Raw genomic sequence first — 20757 nt, 5'->3', positions numbered from 1 at the left:
AGCTTGAACATGCACAACGGACGTATATATTTCTCTCTCTATCAAAACACTACAAATATTGTTTAAGAGACCCTTTGAAGCTTGATCAGTCAGCTGAGAGAAGAAGAGAGGAGAAGAGCAAAAGAAGAAAGAGGAGAAGAGGAAAACACAGGGAGATAAGAAGAGGTAGAGGGAAAGAGAGGGAGATAAGAAGAGAGGAGAAGAGGAAAAGACAGGGAGATAAGAAGAAAGAGAGAAGAGGAAAAGAAGAAAGAGGAGAAGAGGAAAAGACAGTGAGAGGAGAAGAAAGAGAGAAGAGGAAAAGACAGGGAGAGAAGAAGAGGTAGAGGAAAAGACAGGGAGAGAAGAAGAGGTAGAGGAAAAGACAGGGAGAGAAGAAGAGGTAGAGGAAAAGACAGGGAGAGAAGAAGAAAGAGAGGAGAAGGGGAAGAGGAAAAGACAGGGAGAGAAGAAGAAAGAGAGAAGAGGAAAAGACAGGGAGAGAAGAAGAGGTAGAGGAAAAGACAGGGAGAGAAGAAGAGGTAGAGGAAAAGACAGGGAGAGAAGAAGAAAGAGAGAAGAGGAAAAGACAGGGAGAGAAGAAGAGGTAGAGGAAAAGACAGGGAGATAAGAAGAAAGAGAGAAGAGGAAAAGACAGGGAGAGAAGAAGAGGTAGAGGAAAAGACAGGGAGATAAGAAGAGAGGAGAAGAGGAAGAGGAAAATACAGGGAGATAAGAAGAGGTAGAGGAAAAGACAGGGAGAGAAGAAGAAAGAGAGGAGAAGGGGAAGAGGAAAAGTCAGGGAGAGAAGAAGAAAGAGAGAAGAGGAAAAGACAGGGAGAGAAGAAGAGGTAGAGGAAAAGACAGGGAGAGAAGAAGAGGTAGAGGAAAAGACAGGGAGAGAAGAAGCGGTAGGGGAAAAGACAGGGAGAGAAGAAGAAAGAGAGGAGAAGGGGAAGAGGAAAAGACAGGGAGATAAGAAGAGAGGAGAGGAAAAGACAGGGAGAGAAGAAGAAAGAGAGGAGAGGAAAAGACAGGGAGAGAAGAAGAGGTAGGGGAAAAGACAGGGAGAGAAGAAGAAAGAGAGGAGAAGAGGAAGAGGAAAAGACAGGGAGAGAAAAAGAGTGGAGAAGAGGAAAAGACAGGAAGAGAATAAGAAAGAGAGAAGAAGAGAGGAAAAAACGAAGAGAAGAAGAGATGGAGAAAAGGGATGAGGGAAAAGAGGTGGAGAGGGAGAGGAAGAAACAGTTGATTATGGTGAATAAAGTGTCTGACTGTGAATACTGTAAAGTGGTAAGTTCAGCATGGATTGATGTTTAGATTAGAAAAGGACAGTTGGTGGAGATCCAAACCAACTGCTATCAGAATAAGATGCTGCTTTTGGACATAAAATGTAAAGCATTTTCAAATCAGGAAAAACAAAACTTTTATTAACCTACAAATAATGAAAGAAATGACAACATTTTTGGATGGGAAATAACACATGGAAGCTTGGCTAGACAACACAGCACAAAATAAACTAGGTACAAAATAAAAATAAAATATGAGATCACATTTACATAGTGGGTGACAAACATAACTCTGTGACACTTTGACACTTATAAACTAACACAGAACAAACTAGAATTAGGGTCAAGAAGCAACGCAAAAGGTACACATACAAAAGATAAATACATGATTTAAATGATAACTTTATACAGAAGTCCCCCTTTTGTCTCCAAATCCGTGCTTCTTGCTAAGTATACAGTAGATGAGAGCTTGACAGTGAACCGACTGTGTCGAGAGCTGCCTTTAGACATATTCATGTTTATATTATAATTAAAGTATAACTTTGCTAAAACAAAGCAAAATAAATCCAATCATGAACCCATCATTTTGATATTTATACACACAAATATATTACATAAATAGTACTTCTAATCTGATATTTTATAAAATGTGTTTTCTGATTGAAATGAAAAGGGAATTGCACATCTCTGATTGCATTTCTTTGATAAGCAAGCAGCAAAAATATTCATCAACATTGTAGAAGTTATCTTTCAGCTCAGTCTGTTTTAAACCTTTAAAGGGGCATTCCGCAATTGAACCAATAACAAAGTATTGTCGCCACCACTGTTTCAGTAAAAAGCTGAGAGATGGAGATATGTAACTACTCTCAAATTCATAGACAGGGCTATGGATGCAAGGACTGACCAGCCATGATATGGAAATGATAAGTTTAACCGTGTTTTGATACATTGTTTACAGTTACTAAATGTAAACTGATACGAGACAACTTTGTTACAACCCCTGTTAACTCGTATCCAGTCATGTTGGAGCTATCTACTCACACAAACCCTTATAGCCAATCAGCTTCAGTGTTGTTTGTATGTGTTACAGTCTATAAGAAGGTATACAATAGATCAAACTTAAACATTATACCAATAAATACAGAGAAAACATAAATAAATGCTTTTGTCATCAGGTCAGTCATATTATCACTGAACTGTGGTGTGGACAGGGTCATGAGGTCATACATATTATCACTGAACTGTGGTGTGGACAGGGTCATGAGGTCATACATATTATCACTGAACTGTGGTGTGGACAGGGTCATGAGGTCATACATATTATCACTGAACTGTGGTGTGGACAGGGTCATGAGGTCATACATATTATCACTCAATTGGGGTGTGGACAGGGTCATGAGGCATATTACAGTCTTTTGTCAATTCCATTAAATAAAATTCTGTTCAATTCAGTTCAATTCAATTTAAATAACTTCATTATTTGACTCCAAGTTGTGTCTGAGAAGGTTCACAAATTCACCGGAAAGGAAATTACATCAAAAATGTTATTTTCGTTCTCTTCTTCATCCTTCTTCCTTCCAATGAGATTCCTTCTATAAAGGCCTGAGTTTAACAAGGCTTCCATTTTGAGTTCAGTGTTCTATTCAGGTCCAGAGGGTAGGAGTGTGACACAGAGACACATCAGACATGTTCTCTTCCTGTCAACATTCCCAAATCCTCAACGTTCACAGATCTTCATGGATGGAACAATCATCCCGGGAATCACTGTTTGTGGGAAGAGAGGAAGGGGAGCGAGACAGAGAGGTATAGGGAGAGAGAGAGAGAGAGAGAGAGAGAGAGAGAGAGAGGGAGAGAGAGAGAGAGAGAGAGAGAGAGGAGAGAGAGAGAGAGAGAGAGAGGGAGAGAGAGAGAGAGAGAGAGAGAGAGAGAGAGAGAGAGAGAGAGGAGAGGGAGAGAGAGAGGGAGAGAGGGAGAGAGAGAGAGGGAGAGGTAGAGAGGGAGAGAGGGAGAGGTAGAGAGAGAGAGGGAGACAGAGAGAGAGAGAGAGAGAGGGAGAGAGAGAGAGGAAGAGGTAGAGACAGGTAGAGAGAGATAGAATGACGAAAATTAAGAAGAAGAGAGAAACAGAGAGGTCAGTCTGTGTTTCATCAGAACAGTCACATAACAGCAAATGTGTTCCAGCATCTGGTGTACAAAGAACTCTCTCTCGCCCTTGCTCACCCCTTCAAAACCAAAACATCTCTCTGTTTTTCAGCCAACTTGGAACACACAGGCAGTTGAAACAGCTCATTGTGTTTTCAGAATCTCTTCATGCTATTCTGTGGTCTAACCAGCTCTTCCAAGGCTGCATCCCATGGCCCCCAATTTCCTATGTAGTGCACTAGTTTTGACCAAGGCCAAGTAGTGCACTATGTAGAGAATAGGGTGCCATTTAATAAGGCCTGTTAACTGTAACCCTTTCAATTGTGTTCACTGGCTTACCACACACCCCTGCACGGGCTCTGTTTTTAATAATGGCTTGTTTACATATATTTTAGTGACAATTTATAATGAAATATGTATAAAACCCGTATGAACTGTATTTATAATTAAATTAAAATATTTTAGGTTGTCAGTAATTATATTACACAATTTCTGATATATCACAAGCCTTATTTTTATTTTCCTGCATGAGTAAAATCAGGATTATGCCTCTACTGCCATTCATTCCAATTAGACTGGTTTGGATTTCTCCCTGACCAATATGGCTGCCATTTTCACCCCATCCTGGAATATTGAGAGTTTATGACATAGCCCCTCTAGTAATTCTACAGGATCTCTATAGTCGCTCCCACCTTGCCAGATAGGATATGACACGTCATAAAATGATTACAGGAAATTAGCTGTAAGACTGTTCAGACCTGGGGGGGCTGCGAGACTGCGGTATGCCACTGATTGTGGAACTCTCTCATAGTGCATGAAGACAACACAGTGATGAGAGAGATTAGATATTATTGGCAAACACAGCATCATCTCAACACACTAGTGGAGACAGGAAATAGTGAAAATGAATAGGCTCATGGTTAATGGAAGTTGTTTTTGATGTGTGAATATATTTAGATTGGAGTCATGAGTGTGGCATGGATGTGAGAATAGGTTTAGATTGGAGTCATGACTGTGGTATTGAAGTGACTGGTATTATAGACAGTGAAGAAAATAGTCAGTTGGTTTTCTAGACAAAACAGTTTTCTTCTAATCAACCTCTCCCCCTAACTTCCTTAATGCTGCTCCTTAATGCTCCCTCTCACACACTACCTTTATCACCCCCCCCCACACACACACACTGAGACCACCACAGAGGGAAGATGGCAGACAACATTTTGACCCTGTATTGATTCCTGTCCCACTCATTCTAAGCTTGTGTCCTGTCTCCAGCTCAGTGGGATTAATGAAGGAGCTGTGTGTGTGTATGTGTGTATGTGTGTGTGTGTGTGTGTGTGTGTGTGTGTGTGTGTGTGTGTGTGTGTGTGTGTGTGTGTGTGTGTGTGTGTGTGTCTGAGCAGCAGACCGATGGCCAGCTGTCATCAACATGTAGAGAGAAAGAGCGGAGAAAGGAAGAGAGGGATAGAGCGAGAGGGAGAGAGGAAGAGAGGGAGAGGGGAAAAGAGAGAGGAAAAGAGGGTGAGGAAGAGAGGAAGGGAGTGAGAGAGGAAGAGAAGGAGAGAAGAGATACAGGAAGAGAGAGAGAGAGAGAGAGAGAGAGAGAGAGACAGAGAGAGAGGGAGAGAGGGTGAGGAAGAGAGGAATAGAGGAAGGGAGGGAGAGAGCGAGAGAGAGAGAGGGGGAGGAATAGGGGAAGGGAGGGAGGAAGAGAGGGAGAGGAAGAGAGGAAGGGAGGAAGGGGAAGAGAGAGAGAAAGAAAGAGAGGGAGAGAGGGGAAGAGATGGCGAGAGGAAGAGAAGAAGAGTAGCAGTCATATCCATCATCTCACTGTCGGTAGTTCAGCACCTCTATCAACTTGTACGGACCTTACGGCAGACTAAAGCAGTAGATAGACCTTATGGCAGACTAAAGCAGTAGATAGACCTTATGGCAGACTAAAGCAGTAGATAGACCTTATGGCAGACTAAAGCAGTAGATAGACCTTATGGCAGACTAAAGCAGTAGATAGACCTTACGGCAGACTAAAGCAGTAGATAGACCTTATGGCAGACTAAAGCAGTAGATAGACCTTATGGCAGACTAAAGCAGTAGATAGACCTTACGGCAGACTAAAGCAGTAGATAGACCTTACGGCAGACTAAAGCAGTAGATAGACCTTACGGCAGACTAAAGCAGTAGATAGACCTTACGGCAGACTAAAGCAGTAGATAGACCTTATGGCAGACTAAAGCAGTAGATAGACCTTATGGCAGACTAAAGCAGCAGATAGACCTTATGGCAGACTAAAACAGTGGTTCACACATGTTTCACTGTTTCCCTGCTGTGACCAACCTAATGGATTTAGGGGTTTTCTTATGACCCCCCACAAAGTCAACGCAATGGGCCACTCTGAAGGGAAAAACTATTACACTATTTTCAGCTAGCTTAGTATTAGCCGCAACACTCCACTTGGTCCCTCTGATCATACGAGAAACAACTAGACTAGAGGAAGACAAATAAAGAGGAAGGGAAATCCTGTGGACAAGGAAAAGGAAAGAAAACCCTGTGGAGTTGGAATGATGGATGGAGTGAAGCATATAATCTACAGAAGACCATGAGAGGGAGGAGAAGAGAAAGAGGGATAGGTGATTAAATGGAGTGAGAGAGAGAGACAGAGAGAGCTAACATACTTAGGAGAAGGCCAGACCCTGAAGAGAGCTGGAGGAGGAGTACTTGCTAGAGTCCACAAAAGACTGATCTACTGGAGGGGAGGAAGAGAGAGAGACAGAAATAGAAATACAGGGGGGGGGGGGGGGGCAAGATGGAAGAAGTAGAATAGGGGAAAGTGGGACAGGAGGGTAAAGAAAACAACAACATTATTATAAAAGGGGATGGGGGTATGGAGTGACGTATAGAGCTGGATTGACTCTAGCTAACTCACCAACAGGCCATAGACTAATTACTGCCTAGCTAACATGATAACTAGCCAACAAGCTAAGCAGCCAACAAGCTAAGCAGCCAACAAGCTAATCAGCCAACAAGCTAAGCAGCCAACAAGCTAAGCAGCCAACATGCTAGCTCACCTTGCAGTCCATTAGCAATAGCGCTGGTGCAGGTGAGTGGAGGGGAGGTCTGCGGCCGTACCACGGGGGCGAAGGCGCTCTTCTGTTTGACCGCAGCAGACACCATGTTGGCCGGAGAGAAGGAGAAGATGCCTGAAGAACTACTGCAGTTGGATGGAAGATTGGTGGAGGAGGCCATGGTGGGACTGGAGGGAACAACTGAAGGGGGGGGGGGGCAGGAAAGAAATTAGGAAAGTGGAGGATAGAGACAGGGTTAGAGAGAGGGACGAGAACAGAGGAGGGGGAGGCGAGAGGAACAGAAGGGGACTGGTCAACAGATGAAAACAGGAGGGATAACAGGACTCAGTTCAGCTGTTACAGCTCTTACAGACAACAGGACTCCGTTCAGCTGTTATATATCTTACAGACAACAAATCAAATCACATACACATATTTAGCAAATGCTATTGCGGGTGTAGCGAAATGCTTGTGTTCCTAGCTCCAACAGTGCAGGTGTATCTAACAGTGCAGTAGTATTTAAAACAATTCACAACAATACACATACATCTAAAAGTAAAATAATGGAATTAAGAAATATAATATAACATTAGATTGAGCAATGAGTGCCATTGACTAAAATACAGTAGAATAGAATACAGTATATACCAATGAGATGAGTAAAGCAGTATGTAAACATTATTTAAACATTATTAAAGTGACTAGTGTTCCATTATTAAAGTGGCAAGTGATTCCAAGTCTATGTACAGTACCAGTCAAAAGTTTGGGCGCATCTACTCATTCCAGGTTTTTCTTTAATTGTATTATTTTCTACATTGTAGAATAATAGTGAAGACATCAAAACTATAAAATAACACATATGGAATCATGTAGGGATAGGGGGCAGTATTTTCACGGCCGGATAAAAAACGTACCCGATTTAATCTGGTTACTACTCCTGCCCAGAAATTAGAATATGCATATAATTAATACTTGTGGATAGAAAACACTCTAAAGTTTCTAAAACTGTTTGAACTGTGTCTGTGAGTATAACAGAACTCATATGGCAGGCCAAAACCTGAGAAGATTCCATGCAGGAGTGCCCTGTCTGACAATTTGTTGTCCTTCTGTTACATCTCTATCGAAATTACAGCATCTGTGCTGTAACGTGACACTTTCTAAGGCTTCCATTGGCTCTCTAAAGCCGCCAGAAAGTGGAATGGGGTGTCTGCTGTCTCTGGGCAAAGTAAAGGAGCAGAGTTTTTGTGAGTGGTCAGCCTGGGGACAGTGAGACTGGAGATGCGAGGTCACGAGAACTCGGCATGTTTTTCTTTCTCTCTTTGAATGAATACAACGTTGCCCGGTCGGAATATTATCGCTATTTTACGAGAAAAATAGCATAAAAATTGATTTTAAACAGCGTTTGACATGCTTCTAAGTACGGTAATGGAATATTTTGAATTTTCTGTCACGAAACGAGCTTGCGCGTTACCCTTTGCTTAGTGACCTGAAAGCACGAACAAAACGGAGGTATTTGGATATAACTATGGATTATTTAGAACCAAAACAACATTTGTTGTTGAAGTAGAAGTCCTGGGAGTGCATTCTGACGAAGAACAGCAAAGGTAATCAAATTTTTCTAATAGTAATTCTGAGTTTAGGTGATCCCGAAGTTGGTGGATGTCAAAATAGCTAGCCGTGATGGCCGAGCTATGTACTCAGAATATTGCAAAATGTGCTTTCGCTGAAAATATATTTTAAAATCAGACATAGTGATTGCATAAAGGAGTTCTGTATCTATAATTCTTAAAATAATTGTTATGTATTTTGTCAACGTTTATCATGAGTAATTTAGTAAATTCACCGGAAGTTTTCGGTGGGTATGCTAGTTCTGAACATCACATGCTAATGTAAAAAGCTGGTTTTTGATATAAATATGAACTTGATTGAACAAAACATGCATGTATTGTATAACATAATGTCCTAGGAGTGTCATCTGATGAAGATCATCAAAGGTTAGTGCTGCATTTAGCTGTGGTTTTGGTTTTTGTGACATATATGCTTGCTTTGAAAATGGCTGTGTGACTATTTTTGGCTGGGTACTCTCCTGACATAATCTAATGTTTTGCTTTCACTGTAAAGCCTTTTTGAAATCGGACAATGTGGTTAGATTAACGAGAGTCTTATCTTTAAAATGATGTAAACTAGTAGATTGTTTGAGAAAATTGAATTGTGGTATTTTAGTTGGTTTTGTATTTCGCGCCGTGTGATGCCGTTGGCTGTTGGCTAGGGGTTCCGCAGGCGGAACGGGGTTCTGCTAGCGGAACGTCTGTCCTCAACAGGTTAAACAAAATAAAATATATTTTATATTTGTGATTCTTCAAAGTAGCCACCCTTTGCCTTGATGACAGCTTTACACACTCTTGGCCTTCTCTCAAGCAGCTTCATGAGGTAGTCACCTGGAATGTATTTCAATTAACAGGTGTGCCTTGTTAAAAGTTAATTTGTGGAACTTATTTCCTTCTTAATGCGTTTGAGCCAATCAGTTGTGTTGTGACAAGGTAGGGGTGGTATACAGAAGATAGCTCTATTTGGTAAAAGACCAAGTCAGTTTATGGCAAGAACAGCTCAAATAAGCAAAGCAAAATGACAGTCCATCATTACTTTAAGACATGAGGGTCAGTCAATTTGGAAAATTTCAAGAATTTTGAAAGTTTCTTCAAGTGCAGACGCAAAAACCATCAAGCGCTATGATGAAACTGGCTCTCATGAGGACTGCCACAGGTAAGGAAGACCCAGACTTACCTCTGCAGCCTTGAGAGGGTTAACACGATTAAATGTCTTACTCACATTGGCCACGGAGAAGGAGAGCCCACAGTCCTTGGTAGAGGGCAGCTTCGGTGGCACTGTGTTATCCTCAAAGCGGGTGAAGAAGGTGTTTATCCGGAAGAAAGATGTTGGTGTCCGTGACGTGGCTGGTATTCCCTTTGTAGTCCGTGATTGTCTGTAGACACTGCCACATACGTCTCTGAGCCTTTCAATTGCGACTCCACTTTGCCTCTGTACGGATGTTTTGCCTGTTTGCTTGCTTTACGGAGGGAATAACTACACTGTTTGTATTCGGCCATATTCCCAGTCACCTTGCTATGGTAAAATGCGGTGGTTCGCGCTTTCAGTTTGGCGCAAATGCTACCATCCATCCACGGTTTCTAGTTAGGGTAGGTTTTAATAGTCACAGTGGGTACAGCATTTCCTATACACTTCCTGATGAACTCAGTCATCATATCCATATATTTGTCGATGTTATTCTCAGAGGCTACCCGGAACATATACCAGTCCGCGTGATCTAAACAATCTTGAAGCATGGATTTCAATTTGTCAGACCAGCGTTGAATAGACCTTAGCACGGGTACGTGCTGTTTGAATTGCTGCCTATAGGAAGGGAGGAGCAAAATGGAGTCATGATCAGATTTGTCGGAGGGTGGGGGGAGGGCCTTGTAGGCATTTTGAAAAATTGAGTAGCAGCGGTCCAATGTTTTACCAGCACGAGTACTACAGTCAATGTGTTGGTAGAACTTTGGTAGCGTTTTCCTCTTATTTGCTTTGTTAAAATCCCCAGCTACAATAAATGCGGCCTCAGGATATGTTGTTTCCAGTTTGCATAACACCCAGTGTAGTTCTTTGAGGGCCGTCGTGGTATCGGCTAGAGAGGAAATATACAGGGCCTTTACAATAACCAAATATAATTATCTTGGGAGGTAATACGGTCAGCATTTGTTTGTGAGGTATTCTAGGTCGGGTGAACAAAAGGACTAGAGTTTCTGTATGTTATCACAATCACACTATGAGTAGTGTGGTGGCTAATTTCTGCATTACCAAATGAGAAGAGTTACAAACACACCAGTCCGAGTTAAACTACATCTTTAATACTTAAGATACTTTTGCAAAAGTTCTTGACCTTCGATAATGCACTCTCTCGAATGAACCAGGAAGGTGATTACACAATGGCTACAGGGATCTTTTATAGCAACGATACACCCCCTTCAATGTACATTGACAAACCACAGATACTTAGTAACAGTTCACAAAGGTTATGTTTTGTATGACAGATATCCATAAAACACAGCAGACAGTAACTGCTATGTCAACAGGGTTCATTGTATAGACCAGTATCTGGTCCCCTTAGAACCGTCCCTCCCTGGTACGGTATTGAACAGAACCATTAGCTCATGTCCTCTGGAATGCTTTTTAGGCCTTATCAAAATACATCATAAATCTCCTTTGTCAGTGCTATCTCATAGTGGCCCATCCTCAGTAAAACTGAGAGTGAGCCTCTGGGCCATATATTATCACAGGATAGGTGCGAGATCTAAGAGAGGACATACAAGGGTCCATTTACAGCCATAATCCTCCCCACAATAAAGAAAAGGAGGGAGTGACTTGCTCACAGACATTGAGGAGACAAGTCATTGGTTCCCCATTAATCACGCCATCCCTTCACATGGTTTAAGAATAGGTAAAGACACATTCCCATGACGACAAATCTGACCTGTCCCCTCTCTGGGCCCCAAGTGTCTGAGCCCCAGCTAAGGTAGACGTGCAACTGAAAAGACACCAGAGTCCAATGGACACTTTCTAATGACAAGTACCTCAAATAAGCATATTATACTAATAAAACATCTTAATTATCTATGTTACCCAACTAATTCTGATTCGTCCACGACAGTAGTTAATCACGAAACATACACCCCCACCTTTCTTCTTCCCAGAGAGTTCTTTATTCCAGTCTGCGCGATGTACTGAGAACACAGCTGGCTGTATGGATGGGGACAGTATATCCCGAGAGAGACATGTTTCCGTGAATCAGAGTATGTTACTGTCACGGGTGTCGTAGGGTTTGGACCAAAACACAGCGGGAATATGTATACTCATCTTCTTTTTTATTGAAGAAGGAAAACAAAAATAAACACGTATACAAAAACAATGACGAAACAGTCCTGTAAGGCTACTAGGCTATACAAAGAACAACTACCCACAATAACCCCATGAAAAACACCCCTACTAAATAGGACCTTCAATTAGAGGCAACGAGGAACAGCTGCCTCCAATTGAAGGTCAAAACAATAAACTAGACATAGAAATAGAAACACTAGAAAATAAAACATAGAAATACAAAACATAGAACACAACCCAAAAACCCCGACAACACAAAACAAACACACCCCTGCCACGTCCTGACCAAACTACAATAACAAATAACCCCTTATACTGGCCAAAGGTGCAGACCCCGGAAGCACCTCACAAAAAATAAACACAAAAAAATAAACCCCAAAACAAAAAAATTATCCTAACTAAAGGGAGGGAAGGGAGGGTGGCCACCGTCACCAACGGTTCTTGTGCCCCCCAACCTCCTACTATGGAGGTGGGTTAGGCTCCGGCCTTACTCCCCAACCTAACCTGTCCACCCCTGCTAAATGCTTAATATATTTTACCCCTCCCGAAGTCTCTGGGCTATGGCACAACGCTGGAGACCTCGGGCTGATGGGCGTCGCTGGAGACCTCGGACTGGAGGGCGACTCTGGGAGCTCCGGACTGGAGGGCATCTCTGGGAGCTCCGGACTGGAGGGCGACTCTGGGAGGTCCGGACTGGAGGGCGGCTCTGGGAGCTCCGGACTGGAGGGCGACTCTGGGAGCTCCGGACTGGAGGGCATCTCTGGGAGCTCCGGACTGGAGGGCGACTCTGGGAGGTCCGGACTGGAGGGCGGCTCTGGGAGCTCCGGACTGGAGGGCGACTCTGGGAGCTCCGGACTGGAGGGCGACTCTGGCTGTGCCGGTTCCGGACTGGAGGGCTGGACGGGGCACTGTTGCCGGACACTCTGGACAGGGCACTGTTTCCGGACACTCTGGACGGGGCACTGTTGCCGGATACTCTGGACAGGGCACTTTCGTCGGAAGCTCTGGACGGGGACTGCGCACTGTAAGCCTGATGCGTGGGGCTGGCTTTGGAAGCGCCAGACTAGGGACACGCACCAAAGGGCTAGTGCGACGAGCAGGAGCAGGACGAGCTGGACTGGGCTGATGCACTGGAAGCCTGGTGCGTGGGGCTGGTACTGTAGGTACCAGACTGGAGACACGCACCCCAAGGCTAGTGCGAGGAGTGGGAACAGGACGTATTAGACTGGGCTGACGCACTGGAGGCCTGGTGCGTGGTGCTGGCTTTGGAGGCGCCAGATTAGAGACACGCACCTCAGGGCTAGTGCAAGGAGCAGGAACTGGATACACCGGGCCATGAGTAGGCACTGGAGGTTTGGAGCGCACCTCCTGCACAACCCGTCCTGGCTGGATGGTAATAGTAGCCCTGCACGAGCGGAGTGCTGGCACATGGCGAACTGGGCTGGGAGAGGCCTGATGGCTGCCGTGCGTAGAGCAGGCGTAGGGTACCCTGGGCCTAGGAGGCGCACTGGTGGCCAGATGTGCTGTGCAGGCATCCTCCTTCCAGGCTGGATGCCCACTCTAGCACGGCACTTGCGAGGGGCTGGGATCGCTTGCACTGCACTGTGCGTGCGCATGGGCGAGATTGTGCGCACTTCCACAATACTGAAATGTTGCTTAGGAGCTAGAAGCAGAGCTACCATATCTGTTGGCGCAATCTTACTAAGTTCAGCTGTTATAGATCTTACAGACAACAGGACTCAGTTCAGCTGCTATAGATCTTACAGACAACAGGCCTCAGTTCAGCTGTTATAGATCTTACAGACAACAGAACTCAGTTCAGCTGTTGTAGATCCTACAGACAACAGGACTCAGTTAAGTTGATATTGATCTTACAGACAACCCAGCAAACCGGGAACATTCCCAGAACATTAGTTAAGATTCCCATTAGTTAGGGCTTTATCCTGTTAGGGACAGACGTTCCGCTAGCGGAACGCCTCACCAATATCCAACGGTAGAGCGTGGCGCGAAATACAAATACCTCAAAAATGCTATAACTTCAATTTCTCAAACATATGACTATTTTACACCATTTTAAAGACAAGACTCTTGTTAATCTAACCACATTGTCCGATTTCAAAAAGGCTTTACAGCAAAAGCAAAACATTAGATTATGTCAGGAGAGTACCCTGCCAAAAATAATCACACAGCCATTTTCAAAGCAAGCATATATGTCACAAAAACCAAAACCACAGCTAAATGCAGCACTAACCTTTGATGATCTTCATCAGATGACACTCCTAGGAAATTATGTTATACAATACATGCATGTTTTGTTCAATCAAGTTCATATTTATATCAAAAACCAGCTTTTTACATTAGCATGTGATGTTCAGAACTAGCATACCCATCAAAAACTTTACTAAATTACTAAATTACTCACGATAAACGTTGACAAAAAACATAACAATTATTTTAAGAATTATAGATTCAGAACTCCTTTATGGAATCGCGGTGTCAGATTTTAAAATAGCTTTTCGGCGAAAGCACATTTTGCAATATTCTGAGTACATAGCCCGGCCATCATGGCTAGCTAATTTGACACCCACCAAGTTTGGCCCTCACCAAACTCAGATTTACTATAAGAAAAATTGGATTACCTTTGCTGTTCTTCATCAGAATGTACTCCCAGGACTTCTACTTCAACAACAAATGTTGTTTTGGTTCCAAATAATCCATAGTTATATCCAAATAGCTCCGTTTTGTTCGTGCGTTCAGGTCACAATCCGAAGGGTGACGCGAAAGCTCATTTCGTGACAAAAAATTTCAAAATATTCCATTACCGTACTTAGAAGCATGTCAAACGCTGTTTAAAATCAATTTTTATGCTATTTTTCTTGTAAAATAGCGATAATATTCCAACTGGGCGACGTTGTATTCATTCAAAGGCTGAAAGAAAAAAATGGAGTCGTCTCGTGGATGCGCATCTCCAGTGTCACTGTTCCCAGCCTGACCACACAAAAACTCCTGCTGTTTTTCGCCCAGAGACAGCAGACACCCCATTACACTTTCTGGCGCCTTCTGAGAGCCAATGGAAGCCTTAGAAAATGTCACGTTACAGCACAGATGCTGTATTTTCGATAGAGATGCCACAGAAGAAGAACAAATTGTCAGACAGGGCACTTCCTGTATGGAATCTTCTCAGGTTTTGGCCTGCCATATGAGTTCTGTTATACTCACAGACACCATTCAAACAGTTTTAGAAACTTTAGAGTGTTTTCCATCCAAATCTACTAATTATATGCATATTCTAGTTTCTGGGCAGGAGTAGTAACCAGATTAATTTGGGTACGTTTTTTATCCGGCCGTGAAAATACTGCCCCCTATCCCAAACAGTTATCTAACAATTAGGATGATAATGAAATATCCTTGTGCACAACATCTGTAACAACCACCACAGAACATTCCCCAAAAGTTGTCATTAGGTTTCAAGGTACTGTAATAACACAATGTAGCAGTAATGTTTTCCCAGCAAACCAACATTTATTCTGTGAAAGTACCTAGAACATTAGCTAGGTTCTGGTAAATATTCTCATAACACAAAAACTGTCCAGTCACGGTGATGATTATATCATTTTTGTATAAAACAATAACCTGAAGTTGTAAGAATGTTCTTAGAACACATTTATTTTGTTCTTTAAAGGTTCCCAGAATGTTTCTTTAGGTTGTGGGAACATTGTCAGGATATGACAAGATAGAGGTTTCCAAAACACTAAAACTGTCAAGTTGTGCTGAAATTCAGATAATGTTTGTATCCGGGTGCAGAAAACATTCCTTTGATGTTGCACGAATGTTGACAGAGCAGCCTTTGAGTTTTAAAGGTTTCCAGAACATTTAATTAGGTTGTGGGAACATTACAAAAGATAGGTTCCCAAAACACAAAATAATTAGTCACCTTTTGGGACGCGGCCATAATCCACTTAAGGGGATCTAACAAATCAATTAATGACAATTGGAAGTACTAAGCCAGCCAGCAGGAAGGTATTGATCAAAAGTGTGTGTGTGTGTGTGTGTGTGTGTGTGTGTGTGTGTGTGTGTGTGTGTGTGTGTGTGTGCCTGCATGCATGTGTGTCTCTCTGTGTGTGTTTGATTGAAAGTGTCTGCTGTCATCACTGGGCCGTTTGAGCATGTTCAAATTCGTGTTAACATCCAAGAGAATCAAAGAGCTGGAATTGAATTGCTTCTCCTGCAATTAGTTTATTGATTTAATTAAGCATCTTTAATGTAGGGGGGAGGAGGAGAGAGAATGAGAACAGCCATTATAGACAGCTGGGGGAGGAGGAGAGAGAATGAGAACAGCCATTATAGACAGCTGGGGGAGGAGGAGAGAGAATGAGAACAGCCATTATAGACAGCTGGGGGAGGAGGAGTGAGAATGAGAACATCCATTATAGACAGCTGTGGGAGGAGAAGAAATAATGAGAACAGCCATTTTAGACAGCTGGGGGAGGAGGAAAGAGAATGAGAACAGCCATTATAGACAGCTGGGGGAGGAGGAGAGAGAATGAAAACAGCCATTATAGACAGCTGGGGGAGGAGGAGAGAGAATGAGAACAGCCATTATAGACAGCTAGGGGAGGAGGAGAGAGAATGAGAACAGCCATTATAGACAGCTAGGGGAGGAGGAAAGAGAATGAGAACAGCCATTATAGACAGCTAGGGCAGGAGGAGTGAGAATGAGAACAGCCATTATAGACAGCTAGGGGAGGAGGAAAGAGAATGAGAACAGCCATTATAGACAGCTAGGGGAGGAGGAGTGAGAATGAGAACAGCCATTATAGACAGCTAGGGGAGGAGGAAAGAGAATGAGAACAGCCATTATAGACAGCTAGGGGAGGAGGAAAGAGAATGAGAACAGCCATTATAGACAGCTAGGGGAGGAGGAAAGAGAATGAGAACAGCCATTATAGACAGCTAGGGGAGGAGGAAAGAGAATGAGAACAGCCATTTTAGACAATCTGTTCTAACACACCGATAAAGGGTGATCTTAACGAAACCGATGGTCTTTCACTGCCCCTTTCGTTTTCATTGTACTTTTCTCTCTTCTATACCTCGCTCTCTCTCTTGTGGCAATCTATCTTTCTTAAATCCATTGTTATTGCTTTCGAGAGGTACAGTATAGGCATTTACTGTAGGGCATGGGATGTAGGGCGCAGGGTATAATGTGGAGGGCTTAGTGTGTTACTCACTGGCGTAGGATATAGTGTGGAGGGTTTTTATTGTGGCACTCAATGGTATAGGGTACATAGTGTGGAGGGTTTAGTGTGTAGTGTGGTACTCACTAGCATAGGGTGAGTTGGTGGCTGACCCATTGAGGAAGTTGGGTGAGGTTCCTAGCGTGGTCATGCCAGAGTTAGTGTAGCCGTTCATGCTAGTGGAAACAGAGCTGTAGCTGGTCTGCTGTGGGGTGGTGCTGGGGACATAACCATGAGGAGATGCACTGCTGCTACTCCTACTGTAACCTAGAGGTAGAGAAGGAGAGGAGAGACATAAGGAGTCAGGGGAGAGAGGGAGAGAGGGGAGGAGAGAGAGCGGGAGAGGAGGGGGGAGAGAGTGATACAGAGAGAAGGTGGGGTTGGGGGGAAAGAGAGGAGAAACAGAGAGGAGGTGGGGTTGGGAGGAAGAGAGAGGAGAGAGAGAGAGGAGGTGGGGTTAAGGGGGAAGAGAGAGGAGAGACAGAGAAGAGGTTGGGTTGGGGGAAAGAGAGAGAGAAGAGACAGAGAGCAGAGACAGAGAGATAAATAAAGAGAAATCAAGAGAGAGACAGAGAAAAAGATAATTATGAGAGGAAAAGATAAAACAGATAAGTCGTTTTCATACATTACACAAAAACTATGTAACTTCCTGGTTCCTGTGTTTTGGCTCACCCTGATTGGCTATCTGTGTGACCTCTGACCCGGGGAAGGAGTTGACGGCCATCATGCCGGCGTGGACAGAGCTGCTGCCCATCCCAGTCAGCTGGTTGTGGCCGCGTGGCAACGTTGTGTACAACGCCTCTGCCATGTCTGCTGCCCGCTTCAGAATCATCTCCTGAGAGAGAGAGAGAGAGAGAGAGAGAGAGAGAGAGAGAGAGAGAGAGAGAGAGAGAGAGAGAGAGAGAGAGAGAGAGAGAGAGAGAGAGAGAGAGAGAGAGAGAGAGAGAGAGAGAGAGAGAGAGAGACATGTTAGAACCGCTTGGTCACATAATGGAATATAATTTTTTTTGGTGTGGTCTCCCGAGTGGCGCAGCGGTCTAAGGCACTGCATCACAGTGCTAGAGGCATCACTACAGACCCGGATTCGAACCCTATCCTAGTTCTGAACCCCCCGCCCCACCACCAACATAGCTCAAGCGGTAGGAAGCTCTCTCATCCATTTATATGCAGATGATACAGTCTTATACTCAGCTGGCCCCTCCCCAAATGTTGTGTTAAACACTTTACAACAAATGTTTTTTTTGTATCCAACAAACTTTCTTTGCCCCTAACCTAGTTCTGAACATGGCTAGACGGTACACTGTCCTTCTCTCAGCACATATCCAAGCCGCAGTCTAAGGTTGAATCTATACTTGGTTTCCTCTATCGTAATCGCTCCTGTTTCACCCTAGCTGCCAAACTAACCCTGATTCAGATCACCATTCTACCCATGCTAGATCAGAGATCGGTAGGTAAGGGTGCTCTCGAGCGGCTAGATGTTCTTCACCATTCGGCCATCAGATTTGCCACCAATGCGCCTTATAGGACACATCACTGCACTCTATACTCCTCTGTAAACTGGTCATCTCTGTATACCCGTCTCAAGGCCCACTGGTTGATGCTTATTTATAAAACCCTCTTAGGCCTCACTCCCCCCTATCTGAGATACCTACTGCAACCCTCATCCTCCACATACAACACCCGTTCTGCCAGTCACATTCTGTTAAAGGTCCCCAAAGCACACACATCCCTGGGTCGCTCCTCTTTTCAGTTCGCTGCAGCAAGCGACTGGAACGAGCTGCAACAAACACTCAAACTGGACAGTTTTATCTCCATCTCTTCATTCAAAGACTCAGTCATGAACACTCTTACTGACACTTGTGGCTGCCTCGCATGATGTTTGTTGTCTCTACCTTTTTGCCCTTTGTGCTGTTGTCTGTGCCTAACAATGTTTGTATCATGTTTGTGCCGCTACCATGTTGTGCTGCTGCCAGGTTCTGTTGCTACTGTGTTGTTGTCATGTTGTGTTGCTACCATGTTGTGTTGCCACCATGCTGTGTTGTCATGTGGTGCTGCCATACTGCGTTGTTGTCTTAGGTCTCTCTTTTGACTCTTGGTAGGCCGTCATTGTAAGTAAGAATTTGTTCTTAATTGAGTTGCCTAGTTAAATAAAGGTTAAATAAAAATACATTCATTAAAAGATACTGAGAGGAGGGAGAGGCAAAACATGGTTAATAGATTCATCAAATGTTTTCTGTCCTCCTCCTCACTTCCCCTTCCCCACCTCCACTCCTCCCACTGTCAGCATGAGGGATGGGGATCTGTGTTTCTGCATGTGTGGGAACATTTTGTTTGTGTGTGTGTGTGTGTGTGTGTGTGTGTGTGTGTGTGTGTGTGTGTGTGTGTGTGTGTGTGTGTGTGTGTGTGTGTGTGTGTGTGTGTGTGTGTGTGTGTGTGTGTGTGTGTGTGTGTGTGTCTCACCTGGTTGTTGTGTGGCATCCCGTACAGCGCTTCTACCAAGTCTGCCGCTCTCTTTAGAATGACTTCCTGTGGAGGAAGAGCGAAAAGGAGGGGGTGAATACGGAACTCTTCACAGAACTTTACTCCATTTTATTACACATTGTGCTATGAATGCAGGATTTGAGGGATGGAAAGAAAGAGAGAGAGAAAGAGAGAAATGTGCAGATCCCACCCACTGGTTATTATCTCGGCAGTATGCGAAAGAGAGAGAGAGAGAGAATCTGCCTTTGAATAAAACACGAGTTTCTCTCTCCATCATTCAACCATCAACAAGCAATTCTGTCTACATCTCCCCACAGACTATCCTCTCAATCCTGTCTACATCTCCCCTCAGACTAACCTCTCAATCCTGTCTACATTTCCACTCAGACTAACCTCTCAATCCTGTCTACATCTCCCCTCAGACTAACCTCTCAATCCTGTCTACATCTCCCCTCAGACTATCCTCTCAATCCTGTCTACATCTCCCCTCAGACTAACCTCTCAATCCTGTCTACATCTCCCCTCAGACTAACCTCTCAATCCTGTCTACATTTCCCCACAGACTAACCTCTCAATCCTGTCCACATCTCCCCACAGATTACCCTCTCAATCCTGTCTACATTTCCCCTCAGACTAACCTCTCAGTCCTGTCTACATCTCCCCTCAGACTAACCTCTCAATCCTGTCTACATCTCCCCTCAGACTAACCTCTCAATCCTGTCTACATCTCCCCTCAGACTAACCTCTCAATCCTGTCTAAATCTCCCCTCAGACTAACCTCTCAATCCTGCCTACATCTTCTCTCAGACTAACCTCTCAATCCTGTCTACATCTCCCCTCAGACTAACCTCTCAATCCTGTCCACATCTCCCCACAGATTACCCTCTCAATACTGTCCACATCTCCCCTCAGACTAACCTCTCAATCCTGTCCACATCTCCCCACAGATTACCCTCTCAATCCTGTCCACATCTCCCCACAGATTACCCTCTCAAAGGATCACCCATCAATTTAACACACTACATCACTAGCTGACACAATGACAGGAGGCTGTGGAGTGTCATAGGCAGGCTGTGCAGTGTCATAGGCAGGCTGCACAGCCTGCACAGCTGCACAGCCTGCACATGACACTTCACAGCCTGCCTATGACACCGCACAGCCTGCCTATGACGCTACACAGCCTGCCTATGACAATCTGTCTATACTTGTAGTAGTCTGTAATCTGTGTTCCCTAATCTCTGCCCTGTGATTATCCTATCAACCCCCGTCACCTAAAACAATATACACAAACCGTGTATGTGTGAGTGTGTGTGTGTGTGTGTGTGTGATGTAGACAAGCACGGAGCATGTGTGTGCTCTCACTCTGATATACTGCCTTTCAATCAGCCCCCTGAACACACACACACACACACACACACACACACACACACACACACACACACACACACACACACACACACACACACACACACACACACACACACACACACACACACACGCAGGACATGCCAGGAGGGTCAGCAAAGCAATAAAGAGTGTGAAGCGCTGTCAAAGGTGCTAAATTCACTCAATAATGGGAATCCTGCTTCTGTGTTACCTTCCCATTACTAAAAGTATACAAGAGAGAGGGGGAGCGGGGGA

General features: G+C 44.1%; 1 protein-coding gene across 1 annotated transcript in view; it reads right to left on the bottom strand.

Moving 5' to 3' along the window:
* Positions 1-1257: 1257 nt before the first annotated feature.
* Positions 1258-20757, bottom strand: part of LOC106612147 (transcription factor COE1) — a 159379-nt gene continuing 139879 nt past the window's right edge. Inside the window, exons 12-16 of the mRNA XM_082956069.1 lie at positions 19096-19161; positions 17308-17470; positions 16723-16902; positions 6473-6670; positions 1258-3032 (exon numbers count right to left, since the gene is read on the bottom strand). Of these exons, the coding sequence (XP_082812195.1) occupies positions 2986-3032; positions 6473-6670; positions 16723-16902; positions 17308-17470; positions 19096-19161 (654 nt within the window). The 3' untranslated portion in view covers positions 1258-2985. The remainder of the gene's footprint in view (positions 3033-6472; positions 6671-16722; positions 16903-17307; positions 17471-19095; positions 19162-20757) is intronic.

Source organism: Salmo salar, chromosome 09, assembly GCF_965601325.2.
Source record: "Salmo salar chromosome 09, fSalSal1, whole genome shotgun sequence".
Classification (NCBI taxonomy): domain Eukaryota; kingdom Metazoa; phylum Chordata; class Actinopteri; order Salmoniformes; family Salmonidae; genus Salmo; species Salmo salar.
This window is presented reverse-complemented; position numbering and strand designations above follow the sequence as displayed.